The following is a 16690-nucleotide window of genomic DNA, read 5'->3' as shown; positions in this document are numbered from 1 at the left end:
TGGACTGAACGGAGTTAAGTCCTTACCAAACAGATGAGGCTATCAAAGCTCTAGAATGGTTTTAGATTTAGACTTATCAAATATGCACAAATATGAGCAATCACAATGACATCATGCCCGGCTGCCGTAGCCGTAAAGGCTAAAAACCCAACATAAACATAGACCCTAGCACAATAAACAGGCAAAATTATCCAACGCTTTCGATGGTGTACTTAATTGTAACACTCAAATTCACTTCAATGCAGGGCTGACTTGAATGTCAGTTATGATTACGATCCAAAAAAAACAATTATTAACAATTAATATATGTAATAATATTTATTTCCCCCCCTCTTGCAGGACAGACTGCTGCTGTTGTGTGTGATGAAGATGTATTTTCATGTCAGCATCCATCCATCCATCCATCCATTTTCTACCGCTTGTTCCCTTTTTGGGGTTGCGGGTGACTGGAGCCTATACCAGTGACTTAGGCCGGTAGGCGGGGGTACATCCTGGACAGTGGCCAACTTGTCGCAGGGCTGACACAGAGACATTGACATTACAGACAGTTCACTCTCACATTCATTCACTAGGGCCAATTTAGAGTCACCAATTTTTACCTAACACATGCATGTCTTTGGACGGTGGGAGGAAGCCGGAGAGCCCGGAGAGAACCCACGGTAACACGGGGAGGACATGCAGACTCCACCCAGAGAGATCATGTGATGTAGGTCTGGTCCGGGAATCGAACCGCCTTTGCCACCGTGCACCCCAAGGATGTAAATGTCAAATACTTCTGTTGTTTGTTCTCGTCTCAGAGCCAGTGACTTTCAGTGTGATGTGGGTCATGTGACCATCTGTTCAAGTGTAAAACTATATAAAGAAGTATCACAGACCAGGAAGGGACAGATTCATTCCGATTGTACTGAATCACACCATTCACCATCAAGACAAGACAACTCTGTTCTATTGTTTTACTGTTTTATCTTGATAAGGATTTCAGAAGGGCGTAGTGGGATTTCAGTTATTGAAGCTTAATATCCATAATTCATCATATTAACCCTAACTCGTTTCATTAGGCAGGACAACTCAGGGTGAAATGGGGATGAGAGAGAAGGGCAGACATGCAGTAAACTGTGGTCATATACAGATGGCCAGTGTCGAGCATTTGTGCTGCTGCCTTAACCACTACACCACCGAGCAGCACCAAACATGACTCTTGTTCTCTCACTCTGTGTTTCTAGCCCTGTTTAGCGCAGCCATTATCCTGAATCAATCTAAATGATGCGGTAAAGTTAGCCTCACAGATCCAGACTCTGAGGTCAAAAGCTCCTGAACACACAAGTCTTTACAGATCATTCACTGCCAAGTGACACAACCTCGTTTTTAAAAGTCAGATGCGTATTTTAGGCGCAGCGAATCACACGGCTCCAAATGTGCAGAAAGTGCTTAGGGACCGTCATCAAAAAGCAAAACCAAAAATGGAAACGTTTTATAGCTGGAATGGAATGTCTCTCGCCTGCTCAGTTCATGTCCCTCGCCTGCTCAGTTCATGTCTCTCGCCTGCACAGTTCATGTCTCTCGCCTGCACAGTTTATGTCTCTCGCCTGCACAGTTTATGTCTCTCGCCTGCACAGTTTATGTCTCTCGCCTGCACAGTTTATGTCTCTCGCCTGCACAGTTTATGTCTCACCTGCACAGTTTATGTCTCACCTGCACAGTGGCCCGGTTACGGACCAAAAGCCCAATCTTCAGGTCCATGAGGTCCAGGTCGGTCTCTAACTGTTTGTTGAAGCGGATGGTCCTGACTACTTCCTGTCTGACTCGAAGAAGCTCCGCCTCCTCCGTGATGTCAGCACTAGAGAGCTCCAACAGGTGAGCAAACTTCCTGATGACCCGCAGCGGAGGCGTGGCCGAGTGCACTGAAGGGAGACAGTTTGACCTTTAGGGACTTTATATACACATTCCACACACAGGATTCTGGGGGCCGTATTTTGCCCCCAAATTTAGCAGTAACAGGGGCGTGAACAAGTTAATTTACTGAGAGCACAAGGTGTGAGGAGTGGTCAAGAGGAGTGGTCAACCCAAAATATGAGGTGGACAAAGCTAATGCAGGACATGGTGTGGTGCAGTCGGAAAACATCACATGACATTTCCTGGAGTAGATAATGGGAATAAAACAAATGTGTTCTTTATTTAATTTGCCTTTATTCCTTTTGTGCAAAGGGGAAATTGGTTCTGAGCTATAGCAACAGTGGAGCCCGCACTGACCGGACCGGGCTCCCCGCACTGACCGGACCGGGCTCCCCGCGCTGACCGGACTCCCCGCGCTGACCGGACCGGGCAACCCGCGCTGACCGGACCGGGCTCGACCGGACCGGGCTCCCCGCACTGACCGGACCGGGCTCGACCGGACCGGGCTCCCCGCGCTGACCGGACTCCCCGCGCTGACCGGACCGGGCTCCCCGCGCTGACCGGACCGGGCTACCCGCGCTGACCGGACCGGGCTACCCGCGCTGACCGGACCGGGCTACCCGCGCTGACCGGACCGGGCTCCCCGCGCTGACCGGACCGGGCTCGACCGGACCGGGCTCCCCGCGCTGACCGGACTCCCCGCGCTGACCGGACCGGGCTCCCCGCGCTGACCGGACCGGGCTACCCGCGCTGACCGGACCGGGCTACCCGCGCTGACCGGACCGGGCTACCCGCGCTGACCGGACCGGGCTCCCCGCGCTGACCGGACCGGGCTACCCGCGCAGACCGGACCGGGCTCCCCGCACTGACCGGACCGGGCTCCCCGCGCTGACCGGACCGGGCTCCCCGCACTGACCGGACCGGGCTCCCCGCGCTGAGTGACGTCCCTGCACATCGTGGGCCCAGAGTCTCCAGGTTTTGGACCTGGTTTAGTCCGAACAGACTTCTTTGAGTCTAGCGGCAAATACACTCCATGAGGTGTGTGCGGCCCCGCCTCTTACAGTCAGCCAGAAGCTCGGGACAGGCCCGGTGCATCTGAAACACACCTTTACCCTGACTGAACCAGGACACTCACACGGGACTGAACCAGGACACTCACACGGGACTGAACCAGGACTCTCACACAGGACTGAACCAGGACTCTCACACAGGACTGAACCAGGACTCTCACACAGGACTGAACCAGGACTCTCACACAGGACTGAACCAGGACTCTCACACAGGACTGAACCAGGACTCTCACGGGACTGAACCAGGACTCTCACACAGGACTGAACCAGGACTCTCACACAGGACTGAACCAGGACTCTCACGGGACTGAACCAGGACTCTCACAGGACTGAACCAGGACTCTCACAGGACTGAACCAGGACTCTCACACAGGACTGAACCAGGACTCTCACACAGGACTGAACCAGGACTCTCACACAGGACTGAACCAGGACTCTCACAGGACTGAACCAGGACTCACACAGGACTGAACCAGGACTCTCACAGGACTGAACCAGGACTCTCACAGGACTGAACCAGGACACTAATTCACTCATGTATGAGTCAGAGCTAGATTTAATACAAAGATATAGTGTGGTTTTGTTCTTTTCACTGGTTTGAAATGTGAATCAAGATTGTGTTTTCAAATCAAAAAAATACATGATAAACACACATAAAGGCCCCATATAACTATCAAACTGTGAGTAACTATGTGTTTATGTCATTTGCTTACAAATGTAATTACAGGCCCATTTAGGCTAATTGAACGGCCCTTGGTGACCCCTTGGTGACCCCTTGGTGACCCCTTTAGAGCCTTGAGGTGGTGTTCTTACCCAGCAGCCTGTACTCCTCCCGGGCCTTGTTGGCTCTGAAGAAGGCTTGAATCTTCACCACTGCATTGACCTAGTCACACAAACACAACATTACTGAGGTTATAACACATGATTCTTTTACAAGTTGATTGGTCACGATCATTTCTATTGCACAGTATATTGAGACCTAAAATAAATAAAAGATGCAAATGTAGTGGCTGGAGGCTCATAGAGGGAGAACATGTATTATTCATGTATTATTGTGGGAAATCTGAAAATTTGGCACATGTTTGTCTTTAGGTGTGTGTTTTAGCTTGTGTACAGTTCAGATACTTTCAGTTGTATTTCCTTCATGATTGGTGGGGTCATCAGTGTGCTGCGGTCAGAACATTCTTCACTGTTGCACTCACATTTGTCCTGAAGAGCTGCAGTCTCTCTCTGAACCTCGTCCTCACCAGCCACATCCGGACCAGGGACTGGATCTGACCGGGACGAACATGAGGTTATGTTTTAGTCAATGTTATTAACACTGAACTTCATCTTTTCTGTGATGATCACGGCAATATTGACCTAAATTAATATCTTGATGAAATATTTACACCATAAACACATCAGAAACACAAGGTGAGCCAGGGCTACACACACCAGCTCAGGGCTACACACACCAGCTCAGGGCTACACACACCAGCTCAGGGCTACACACACCAGCTCAGGGCTACACACACCAGCTCAGGGCTACACACACCAGCTCAGGGCTACACACACCAGCTCAGGGCTACACACACCAGCTCAGGGCTACACACACCAGCTCAGGACTACACACACCAGCTCAGCCCAAAAGTGCTCCAGTCCAGCCGGGCCAGAGCTTGTAGAAAGCGAATCAGAACCAGTCTCTCCTCCCGATCCACAATCTCTCCTCCTGATCCACAGTCTCATTGGTCATTTGTTTGATCTGGTTTTCACTTTCGCCCTTCGAGGCAACTGCTGTTGAGATTTTGGGTGCTACAAAAATGAATTGAATTGAAAATTGAATTGAGACTTCCGAGACGTGTCAGTCTGGTGTGGGAATAATCCGTCTTTATTACGAGTTCACCTGGAAAGACTTGATGTTTCTTTCCCCCTTTTTTCTTGTCAGATTGCCTGGCTCGTAGGCTTTATTAGACAGGAGAGGACAGTTTAAAATGGGGGACGAGAGAGAAGGAAAGACATGCAATAAATTGTCGGAGTCAGGAATTGAGCTGGACAATTGTGACTCACATAGTGACACACACAGTGACAGTGTGACTCACACAGTGACACACACAGTGACTCACACAGTGACACACACAGTGACACACACAGTGACACACACAGTGACACACACAGTGACTCACACAGTGACTCACACAGTGACACACACAGTGACACACACAGTGACACACACAGTGACAGTGTGACTCACACAGTGACACACACAGTGACTCACACAGTGACACACACAGTGACACACACAGTGACTCACACAGTGACACACACAGTGACAGTGTGACTCACACAGTGACACACACAGTGACAGTGTGACTCACACAGTGACACACACAGTGACACACACAGTGACACACACAGTGACACACACAGTGACACACACAGTGACTCACACAGTGACACACACAGTGACACACACAGTGACACACACAGTGACACACACAGTGACACACACAGTGACAGTGTGACTCACACAGTGACACACACAGTGACACACACAGTGACACACACAGTGACTCACACAGTGACTCACACAGTGACACACACAGTGACACACACAGTGACAGTGTGACTCACACAGTGACACACACAGTGACAGTGTGACACACACAGTGACACACACAGTGACACACACAGTGACAGTGTGACTCACACAGTGACACACACAGTGACTCACACAGTGACACACACAGTGACACACACAGTGACAGTGTGACTCACACAGTGACACACACAGTGACACACACAGTGACACACACAGTGACACACACAGTGACAGTGTGACTCACACAGTGACACACACAGTGACACACACAGTGACACACACAGTAGTCCTGTCTGGTGTCTTCCCCAGGGCCTCTTCCCGGTGGGACATGCCTGGAACAGCTCCCCAGGGAGGAGCCAGGAGGCTCCGGAACAGATGCCCGAGCCAACTCAGCTGGAGGAGCAGCGGCTCTACTCCGAGCTCCCCCCGTGTGGCTCCCCCTATCTCTAAGGGAGCGTCCAGCCACACTGCAGAGGAAACTTGGACCGCTTGTATCCACGATCTTGTCCTTTCAGTCATTACCCAAAGCTCATGACCATAGGTGAGGTCAGAACGTAGAGCGACCGATAAATCTAGAGCTTTGTCTTTGGACTCAGCTCCTTCTTCACCACAACAGTCGATGCAGCGACTGCATCACTGCAGCTGCTGCACCGATCCAACTGTCGATCTCACGCTCCATCCTTCACTCACTCATGAACAACTCCTCCACTTGGGGCAAGGACTCCCCACCCACCTGGAGAGGACAAGACACCTTTTTCCGGTCGAGAACCATGGCCTCGGATTTGGATCCTGTGGTCCCCAAACCGGACACCCTCCGAACCCTGACTACTACTGGAAATGATGTCCATAAAAACAATGACAGCCCTGGCAGAGTCAAACATGCAAACGAAAACAACATCACTCCTGAATCCGAGGTTCGACAATCGGTTCTCCTCTCAAGTACCCTTGAGTAGAGTTCCCAGGGAGGCTGAGGAGTGCAATACTTCTGTGGTTGAATACAGCCGCTAGCGCTCCTTCTTGAACAGAGGGACCACCACCCCAGTGGCACGGTCCCCAAAAGCCAGGCGATGTTGCAGAGACGTGCCAAAAAAGCCTTACAACATCCTCTGCAACAGCACAAGCTGGTGTGTGCTTGGCCTGCCGATACTGGTCAACTGCCTCAAGAGTCCTACAAGCCAAAGAGGCTTGATAGGCCTCTTTCTTCAGCCGGGTTCGGGGGTTGCTGCCGCGACAGGCACCGGAGACCTTGCGACCACAGCTCGGAGCAGCCGGAGGACAATGGAGGTGGAGAACATGGTCCACTCGGACTCAATGTCCCCAGCCTCCCCCGGGACATGGGAGAAGTAATGAGAGGTGTGAGCTGAAGACCCTCCTGACAGAGGCTCCGCAAGACGTTCCCAACAGACCCCCACAATACACTGCCAAGTCTGTCCGGCTTCCTCGTCCACCAGTGTCTAAGACACGCGGCCGGAGGTCAGAGGTCAGATGACACGACAACAAAGTGGATCATTGACCTCCTGTGTCCTGGTGTCACGTGACCTGATGGACCTTGTGCTTGAACATGGTGTTCTGGACAATCCGCGGCACAAAAGTCCAATAACTGACCGCTCGGTTCAGATCAGGGAAGCCGTTCTTTTCGGTTTGCTTCATAGGCCAACACAACAGTGAGACCTGTCCCCAACCCAAAGGCATAGGGACCCTCTCGTTTACTGGGGGTGAAGCCCACACCAGCCCCGCCCACACCAGCCCCGCCCACACCAGCCCCGCCCACACCAGCCCCGCCTCTCCCTGCGGGCAGCACTAGAGAAGTTGAGCGTCCAGCCCCTCTGGAGGAGATGGTTCCAGAGCCCAAACTGTGCTGGAGGTGAGGCTATATCTAGTCAGGCTGATACAGGGAGCCTTCCACTAGTGGAATTAGAAGCGTTTGTGTCTAGAGAAGAAAAGCTCACCTTCACAACAGCTCTCCAGTTCATGTAGAGGTACTGCAGCCGCCGGCGATAGGACCTCTGAGCCATGAACCTCCTCCAGTGGGACTACGCACAGTATTGAGTAAATGGAGACATGGAGTAGAGATGAGCCATCAAGGCAAACCATTTATATCACAATTTAGATTTGATGTACATTCACTTTATAATATTATTACCTGAAAAAGCTGACTAAAGCGTCAGTTCTTATAGTGAATGGAAATGCTCCCGTCACTCAGACCAACAGCAACAGTTCAATAACTGCATGTATTTGATGCAAAAAGCAACTCAAAGTGCTTTACAACCATAAAAATGAAAAGGTTATATTGCATAAGGAAGATATTCTAGAGCGCCAATCTAATCAGAGCCTCTCATCAGTAGCACGTGTCTTCTGAGCTGTCCATGCTTCTGTTGTAGGACGCTGTGGTTTTACCTGTATCATGACAACAGCTGAAATGTGGTCCATGAAGTAGGCCTGTCTCATGTGTAGCTGTGTCCTCAGGAGGAAGCCTCTGGCAGCAGCCTGCAGAGACACCACCAGCTGCTCACGCTTCTGCCACTGCACACTGCGACTGTGCTCCGCCGAGGCTCCAACTACCACACACTGCAGGACAGAGCACAGAGGGAGCACTGAGAACACAGAGGGAGCTCTGAGAAAGCACTGAGAACACAGAGGGAGCACTGAGAACACAGAGGGAGCACTGAGAACACAGAGGGAGCACTGAGAACACAGAGGGAGCTCTGAGAACACAGAGGGAGCTCTGAGAAAGCACTGAGAACACAGAGGGAGCACTGAGAACACAGAGGGAGCACTGAGAACACAGAGGGAGCACTGAGAACACAGAGCACAGAGGGAGCACAGGGAGCAGAGGGAGCACTAAGAACACAGAGGGAGCTCTGAGAAAGCACTGAGAACACAGAGGGAGCACTGAGAACACAGAGGGAGCACTGAGAACACAGAGGGAGCACTGAGAACACAGAGGGAGCACTGAGAACACAGAGGGAGCTCTGAGAACACAGAGGGAGCACTGAGAACACAGAGGGAGCACTGAGAACACAGAGGGAGCTCTGAGAAAGCACTGAGAACACAGAGGGAGCACAGGGAGCAGAGGAGCACACTGAGAGCACAGAGCACAGAGGGAGCACAGGGAGCACAGGTTCTCACCTGAATGTCACTGCGGCTGAGGAAGCTGGAGTTGGGCCTGAACTCCTGTGGTTTGTCCCAGATGCCCTCCAGTTTGTTCAGGTGAAAGTAAAAGTGTGAGCCATCGTCCAGAGCGGTCCGGATCCATGGACCGGAGTCAGCTGCTGTGAGACACACGGCCCACATACCACATCACGGCCCACATACCACATCACGGCCCACATACCACATCACGGCCCACATACCACATCACGGCCCACATACCACATCACGGCCCACATACCAGATCACGGCCCACATACCACATCACGGCCCACATACCAGATCACGGCCCACATACCAGATCACGGCCCACATACCACATCACGGCCCACATACAGATCACGGCCCACATTGTGCTGAGGAAATGGACCTGACTTAAACTAACTATGACATCATTCCTTCAGTTTCTTGTATTTTCACACTGGACTTGATGTTATTTTTAAAGGTGTGAGTTGTTTTAGAGGATTTTACTGTTTCATCCAAACTGTTCCATAAATGAACTGCTCTAACTCAGGCCACTCCCCTCAGGCAGGAGGCCACTCCCCTCAGGCAGGAGGCCGCTCCCCTCAGGCAGGAGGCCACTCCCCTCAGGCAGGAGGCCACGCCCCTCAGGCAGGAGGCCACTCCCCTCAGGCAGGAGGCCACTCCCCTCAGGCAGGAGGCCACTCCCCTCAGGAAGGAGGCCGCTCCCCTCAGGCAGGAGGCCACTCCCCTCAGGCAGGAGGCCACTCCCCTCAGGCAGGAGGCCACTCCCCTCAGGCAGGAGGCCACTCCCCTCAGGCAGGAGGCCACGCCCCTCAGGCAGGAGGCCACTCCCCTCAGGCAGGAGGCCACTCCCCTCAGGCAGGAGGCCACTCCCCTCAGGCAGGAGGATACAGTCCATCTGGACCAGAACCTCCTGTCATAAGAACAGTTCATGAACTCATGAACACTGCCTAAGCACCTGTCACTCACTCTACTGTCACTTCTTGTGTCATGTTTATTTTTAACTTTACTTACCCATTTTTAATAGCCGGTAGTTATTTATTGTCCATTGTTTGTGTTCATTGTTCAGTGTTTGATGTTTGTGTTTCACCAGTACAAGTTCCTATGTCCGTGAATCCTGTTCATTGACAAATAAATAATAAATAAAATTGGCAATAAACTTTATTCTGATTCTGAAAATGAATTATATATAAGGATTTAACTTCACACAATGTACCTATACTTTTGGATATTTTTGTCATCTATAGTATTCCCTAAAAATGTTCTTGAATATATAATATCCCTCCCTATACTAGCATTGTGCTTCTCACCTCAGCTCTGTAAACTGCACTGTGAAAACTAATGTTTAAGTCATGCTCTATTTGCATGCATGTTTTGTAAAGTCCTATTTTAGTTGAACTTTGAAGATGTAATAATTCAATAGTTGCATTTCTATGTTTTTAATCATAAGAATACCTGCCTTGAAAATGGGTCATAGAACACCTGCATGGACATGCTAGTTTCTCACCTGAAGCTCATGTTGTGTTTGAGAGCAGTGACAGGGTCTTAGATGTGCTTTACAAGTCCTGTGATTCTAGTCTATATTTATGCACCACGCTGTTATTATCAAGAATTCAAATGTGACATTATGTTCAGAAATGGAGACACTTGGAGACACTCGCTGCTTTTTGATGAAGAGTATTTTGTGAAGCAGCTGCAGTCGTGATTTTGAGCTACAGTGAACCCTCATTTATCGCGGGGGTCACGTTCCAACAAGAACCCGCGATAGGCGAAATCCGTGAAGTAGAAACCTTTATTTTTTACAGTTATTATACAATAAACTACTCCATAAAACATTGAAGGAACAAAAACTTTTTACAGGCTCAAGCATTTGTTTAACAAATAAAAGTACTGTATAAACGTTTGTTGTTGTTTGAAGTTGAACTTGTTCTGCGATAGTTTCATCTTCCTCGGCCTTTTGGGCCCGACGCAAGTGCCTTTTGTTACTTTAAGTTTCACTTTTCATGCCTGACAGCTAGGGGGCGATACTGTTCTTACAGTTCTTTACCTGTTACACGTGTCTGGGTGGGACCGAGGGAGACGTTGTTGTGTTGCTAACGTGAACCTGGTGTTCGTTAAATAAATGAATCAAACCTAAAGTGGAGTTATTATTTGGACACCTTTGTCGGTGCAGAACGTTTTGTCGACATTGTGGGTGTCAATAACAGTGTAACGTTATTGACACAGGTAGAGAAGACGCGGAGAGACTGTTTAGCCAATCAGAATGCAGAAAACAATGCATGATGCAAATCCGTGAAGCAGCGAGAGCGTGAAAAGTGAACCGCGATGTAGCGAGGATGACTGTATATAAAAACAAATGGAATTGAAAAGAATGTAGAGGACTGACATAAGCGTCCCCAGACCCCCGCCATGACCCGCCCTGACCCGCCGTGCCCCGCCGTGACCCGCCCTGACCAGCAGTGACCCGCCGTGACCCGCCCCGACCCGCCGTGACCCGCCCCGACCCGCCGTGACCCGCCGTGACCAGGACTGGACGGATGCAGGGATTACTGTCCTGGACATGTTTGAAAACCAAATGTGGCTGTGAGAATGTTTAAATCTCTTCTCAGTATTTTATCTTTACTTGTGTTCATGTTGTTTATAGTATTTGAAAATTGAAAAAGGAAAATGAATATAGCGCAAACTAGCGATGTGTCCTTACCTGACCGCGCCCGCTCCTGCATGAGTGCCCCCAGCTGCTCCTGGTACTGCGTGGCACAGTGGGGCACCAGAGGGGGCAGGGCCAGCTCAGGCAGACACAGGACTCTGAAGGTCTGTGAGGGGCGCTGCTCCCGCACCGCCTGGTTCACCGCTGCCAGCGCCAAGCACACTACACACACACACCAACGCCAGGGTTATGTGTCAGGTGTGTGTCAGGTGTGTGTCATGTGTGTGTCATGTGTGTGTCAGGTGTGTGTCATGTGTGTGTCAGGTGTGTGTCATGTGTGTGTCAGGTGTGTGTCAGGTGTGCGTCAGGTGTGCGTCATGTGTGCGTCAGGTGTGCGTCATGTGTGCGTCAGGTGTGCGTCAGGTGTGTGTCAGGTGTGCGTCATGTGTGCGTCAGGTGTGCGTCAGGTGTGCGTCATGTGTGTGTCATGTGTGTGTCAGGTGTGTGTCAGGTGTGTGTCAGGTGTGCGTCAGGTGTGTGTCATGTGTGTGTCAGGTGTGTGTCAGGTGTGCGTCAGGTGTGCGTCATGTGTGCGTCAGGTGTGCGTCATGTGTGCGTCAGGTGTGCGTCAGGTGTGTGTCAGGTGTGCGTCATGTGTGCGTCAGGTGTGCGTCAGGTGTGCGTCATGTGTGTGTCATGTGTGTGTCAGGTGTGTGTCAGGTGTGTGTCATGTGTGTGTCAGGTGTGCGTCAGGTGTGCGTCAGGTGTGCGTCATGTGTGCGTCAGGTGTGCGTCATGTGTGCGTCATGTGTGCGTCAGGTGTGCGTCATGTGTGCGTCATGTGTGCGTCAGGTGTGCGTCAGGTGTGTGTCATGTGTGCGTCATGTGTGCGTCATGTGTGCGTCATGTGTGCGTCATGTGTGCGTCAGGTGTGCGTCAGGTGTGCGTCAGGTGTGTGTCATGTGTGCGTCAGGTGTGCGTCATGTGTGCGTCATGTGTGCGTCATGTGTGCGTCATGTGTGCGTCATGTGTGCGTCAGGTGTGCGTCAGGTGTGCGTCATGTGTGCGTCATGTGTGCGTCAGGTGTGCGTCAGGTGTGCGTCATGTGTGCGTCATGTGTGCGTCAGGTGTGCGTCATGTGTGCGTCATGTGTGCGTCAGGTGTGCGTCAGGTGTGCGTCAGGTGGGAAAAGTGTGAGAATGGAAACACAAAAGGCCATCTCGTGCCCAGCAGACGACTCTGGGAATGAATGGATGAGGAGCTATTGGCCCATAATGCAACAGGGCCGATCTGAGCCCACCCACGATGAACCAAACAAGTGGATGAGGAAATAGGTTAGAAATAGCACATGAAAACATCAATCAATCTACAATAATCAAATTTAGCAGATGATCAATTCTCCACTTCTGTTGGGCGACATAAACAGAGCTGCAAATGCCATAAACCGTTTTTATCCTTAATACTTACTTTTCAGAGCCCTCTGAGTCTCCTGATTGGCTCGTCTCACTTGCTCCTGGACGTCTGTCAGCCACAGCTCTGCCCCTGGGTCACCGGCCCCCTGTACTGACCAGAGCCTGTTAGAGGGGTCAGCCCAACTGAGCCAGTGTGGGCCAGAGTGGGCGTGTGATGGGCGTGTGATGGGGGTGCGATGGGCGTACGATGGGCGTGTGATGGGCGTGTGATGGGCGTGTGATGGGGGTGCGATGGGCGTACGATGGGCGTGTGATGGGCGTGTGATGGGCGTGTGATGGGCGTGTGATGGGGGTGCGATGGGCGTACGATGGGCGTGTGATGGGCGTGTGATGGGCGTGTGATGGGCGTGTGATGGGCGTGTGTGTGTGACCTGTGCACGCTGATGCTGGGCGCTCCTCATCAGGATGAGGTAGCGTCTCACGTTGTTGGGGACCACGGCGCTGATGTCCAGAGAGGGCTGCTTCAGAGCGGACAGTAGTCGAGGAGCGCTCCCTTCACTCACCGCCTCATTTATGAGGGACAGACACAGCAGCTCTAAACACACACACACACACACATACACTTCCTGCTTCAGGTTCGACAGTACTGCTCATACAGGGGCCGAGAAACATGTTTCACACATGACTGGTTATTTAGGGGTGGGAATGGCAGGGTCCTTCACAATTGGATAAAATAAATGATGCATGTGTGAAACATGATATTCTGATATTGAATATATGTGAATTATTAATATATGATATATATTCTTTGTGATACCACAACCTGCAAACACCCAAGATGAAATACACCCATTTTAATCATCAAAACTGAATGTGTGTCAAATGTTTTTATAAAAAAGTATATTTCATAAAAAAGCAGCAAGTGTGTATTGCCGTAACAAAATAATTTAGTAAAAAATAACAAAATATTGAGGCAACATAACAGAAATACACTTAATATTTAGATTGTCCAGCTGTTATCAAGACATCATGCTTTCCTCTAGTGTAGGGCAAGATCCTACAGCAGCCATCACCAAATGGTGGACAAAGTGATGGTTCTGTCTGGACCTGTGACGCTGGTGAATTCACGAGAAAGTCATTTTCATGGAGCATTTTTTTTATGTACGGCCGTGGCTATATTGACACGGCGCTGCTACTCCAATAAATACGACAATACGGCATGTCCGGGGTTCAGCACCTGCACAGGGCTGAACAGCTGTCAGCTTTGCGCGCAGCAGCTCCCTCCGCCGCGCGCAGCAGCTCCCTCCACCGCGCGTGAGTGACAAACAATAGAACTTCTCTCAGTTTATCTTCCCGGTTGCTGCACTCAACTGCCACATAAACCTTCACCATTTTGATTACTGTAAAGCGTGCAATATCATGAATCAAGTTTTGGGCAGCACCTCTTCCTGTTAATTCAGAATCCTTTCCTCATCAGAGAAGTCAGAGGATTTTCGAAGGGCACGTGCAGGATCTCTACAGCTTGAGCTCATTGATCTGCAGTGAAAAGCTGCTTTAATCTTAAAAAGAGCATTTTGAGAAAACTGACCCTGCTCCTCAGTTCTGTTGCATTTCTCCCCCTAAAAAGCCACTTGTTTTCTGAAGATGTGGACTTTTTTTCTGGAGTCCTTATTTTAAGAACAAAGATGAGAGAATGTGAAGTCAATGCTCTTTTTGCACATTTTAAGTTATTTAAGAGAACTATTAGTTATTGCACTTTTTTATTATTTTTTTCCTGAGGTTTCGGAGTCACAGATCTCCAGCCCCCCCTCACCATCTCAGACTCCCCCATCTCCACTGTGGACTCCCTCCACCTCCTCTGCTCCACCATCACCAGGACCTCAAGTGGGAGGAGCCACCATCACCAGGACCTCCAGTGGGAGGAGCCACCATCACCAGGACCTCCAGTGGGAGGAGCCACCATCACCAGGACCTCCAGTGGGAGGAGCCACCATCAGCTCCTCATTAAGAAGAACCAGCAGAGGATGTACTTCCTGCAGCAGCTGAGGAAAGACAAACTGATGATGGAGCAGTTCTACACGACCATCATTGAGTCCATCCTCACCTCCTCCATCACCTCCTCCATCACCTCCTCCATCACCTCCTCCATCACCTCCTCCATCACCTCCTCCATCACCTCCTCCATCACCGTGTGGTACGCTGGAGCCACAGCCAGGGACAAACAGAGACTACAGCGCCCTCTGATGAGAAGGTGATCGGCTGCAGACTTCCATCTCTGCAGGACCTGAACGTCTCCAGGACTCTGGGACGAACAGGTCGGATCACTGACCCTTCTCACCCTGGACCCCACCACACGGACTATTTGAGCCACTCCCTTCAGGCAGGAGGCCACTCCCCTCAGGCAGGAGGCCACTCCCCTCAGGCAGGAGGCCACTCCCCTCAGGCAGGAGGCCACTCCCCTCAGGCAGGAGGCCACTCCCTTCAGGCAGGAGGCCACTCCCCTCAGGCAGGAGGCCACTCCCCTCAGGCAGGAGGCCACTCCCCTCAGGCAGGAGGCCACTCCCCTCAGGCAGGAGGCCACTCCCCTCAGGCAGGAGGCCACTCCCTTCAGGCAGGAGGCCCCGGTCCATCTGGACCAGAACCTCCTCCACAAGAACAGTTTCTTTCCCTCTGCTGCTGGACTGACTAGTCACTTTAACCATCATTTATTCACTGCACTGTTCACTTTCTGCACAAACATATGTAATTCAACTATAAATGCTGCGTATATAGTAAGTGTATAGTTTTTCTTTTTGACTTTATGTAGGTTGTTCATAGTTCATTGTTTTACGTTGCACCGAATCACCAAAGCATGTTTGTAAATTCTGTTCTTTAGCAATGGCAAACATTATCAAACCTTTTCTGATTCTGATTGTGTTGTATCAATGTATTCAACTGTCTAAATAAAAGGGATTTTGTCATCATTGATTAGGCTGCCACAAATAAATTGTCTGTTTGCTGCTACATTTTTCAAGTGGGTCGGGTTTGAAGGCAAAAAAGATCCAAATCGTCGCCATTTTTTGACTCGCAGTGAACGCCAGGGGTCGGGCTTCAACAGTCCAGGGGTCAGAGGCTTCAACAGTCCAGGGGTCAGAGGCTTCAACAGTCCAGGGGTCAGAGGCTTCAACAGTCCAGGGGTCAGAGGCTTCAACAGTCCAGGGGTCAGGCTTCAACAGTCCAGGGGTCAGAGGCTTCAACAGTCCAGGGGTCAGAGGCTTCAACAGTCCAGGGGTCAGAGGCTTCAACAGTCCAGGGGTCAGAGGCTTCAACAGTCCAGGGGTCAGGCTTCAACAGTCCAGGGGTCAGAGGCTTCAACAGTCCAGGGGTCAGAGGCTTCAACAGTCCAGGGGTCAGAGGCTTCAACAGTCCAGGGGTCAGAGGCTTCAACAGTCCAGGGGTCAGAGGCTTCAACAGTCCAGGGGTCAGAGGCTTCAACAGTCCAGGGGTCAGAGGCTTCAACAGTCCAGGGGTCAGGCTTCAACAGTCCAGGGGTCAGAGGCTTCAACAGTCCAGGGGTCAGAGGCTTCAACAGTCCAGGGGTCAGGCTTCAACAGTCCAGGGGTCAGAGGCTTCAACAGTCCAGGGGTCAGAGGCTTCAACAGTCCAGGGGTCAGAGGCTTCAACAGTCCAGGGGTCAGAGGCTTCAACAGTCCAGGGGTCAGGCTTCAACAGTCCAGGGGTCAGAGGCTTCAACAGTCCAGGGGTCAGAGGCTTCAACAGTCCAGGGGTCAGAGGCTTCAACAGTCCAGGGGTCAGAGGCTTCAACAGTCCAGGGGTCAGAGGCTTCAACAGTCCAGGGGTCAGAGGCTTCAACAGTCCAGGGGTCAGAGGCTTCAACAGTCCAGGGGTCAGGCTTCAACAGTCCAGGGGTCAGAGGCTTCAACAGTCCAGGGGTCAGAGGCTTCAACAGTCC

The 16690-nt window shown here is 51.1% G+C and overlaps 1 protein-coding gene across 1 annotated transcript in view; it reads right to left on the bottom strand.

Annotated features, from left to right (window-relative positions):
• iqgap3 (IQ motif containing GTPase activating protein 3) overlaps positions 1-16690 on the bottom strand; it is a 67755-nt gene that overhangs the window by 23944 nt on the left and 27121 nt on the right. The window contains exons 15-23 of the mRNA XM_072460573.1: positions 13170-13333; positions 12794-12884; positions 11381-11548; positions 8674-8816; positions 7942-8112; positions 7494-7577; positions 4166-4237; positions 3777-3846; positions 1693-1901 (exon numbers count right to left, since the gene is read on the bottom strand). Coding sequence (XP_072316674.1) covers positions 1693-1901; positions 3777-3846; positions 4166-4237; positions 7494-7577; positions 7942-8112; positions 8674-8816; positions 11381-11548; positions 12794-12884; positions 13170-13333 — 1172 coding nt within the window. The remainder of the gene's footprint in view (positions 1-1692; positions 1902-3776; positions 3847-4165; positions 4238-7493; positions 7578-7941; positions 8113-8673; positions 8817-11380; positions 11549-12793; positions 12885-13169; positions 13334-16690) is intronic.

The sequence above is a fragment of the Eucyclogobius newberryi genome, unplaced genomic scaffold (assembly GCF_026437365.1).
Source record: "Eucyclogobius newberryi isolate DKJ021-1_F unplaced genomic scaffold, fEucNew1.0.hap1 SCAF_3, whole genome shotgun sequence".
In the NCBI taxonomy this organism is placed as follows: domain Eukaryota; kingdom Metazoa; phylum Chordata; class Actinopteri; order Gobiiformes; family Gobiidae; genus Eucyclogobius; species Eucyclogobius newberryi.
The sequence above is the reverse complement of the archived record's forward strand: the minus strand, read 5'-3'. Positions and strand labels throughout refer to the sequence as shown.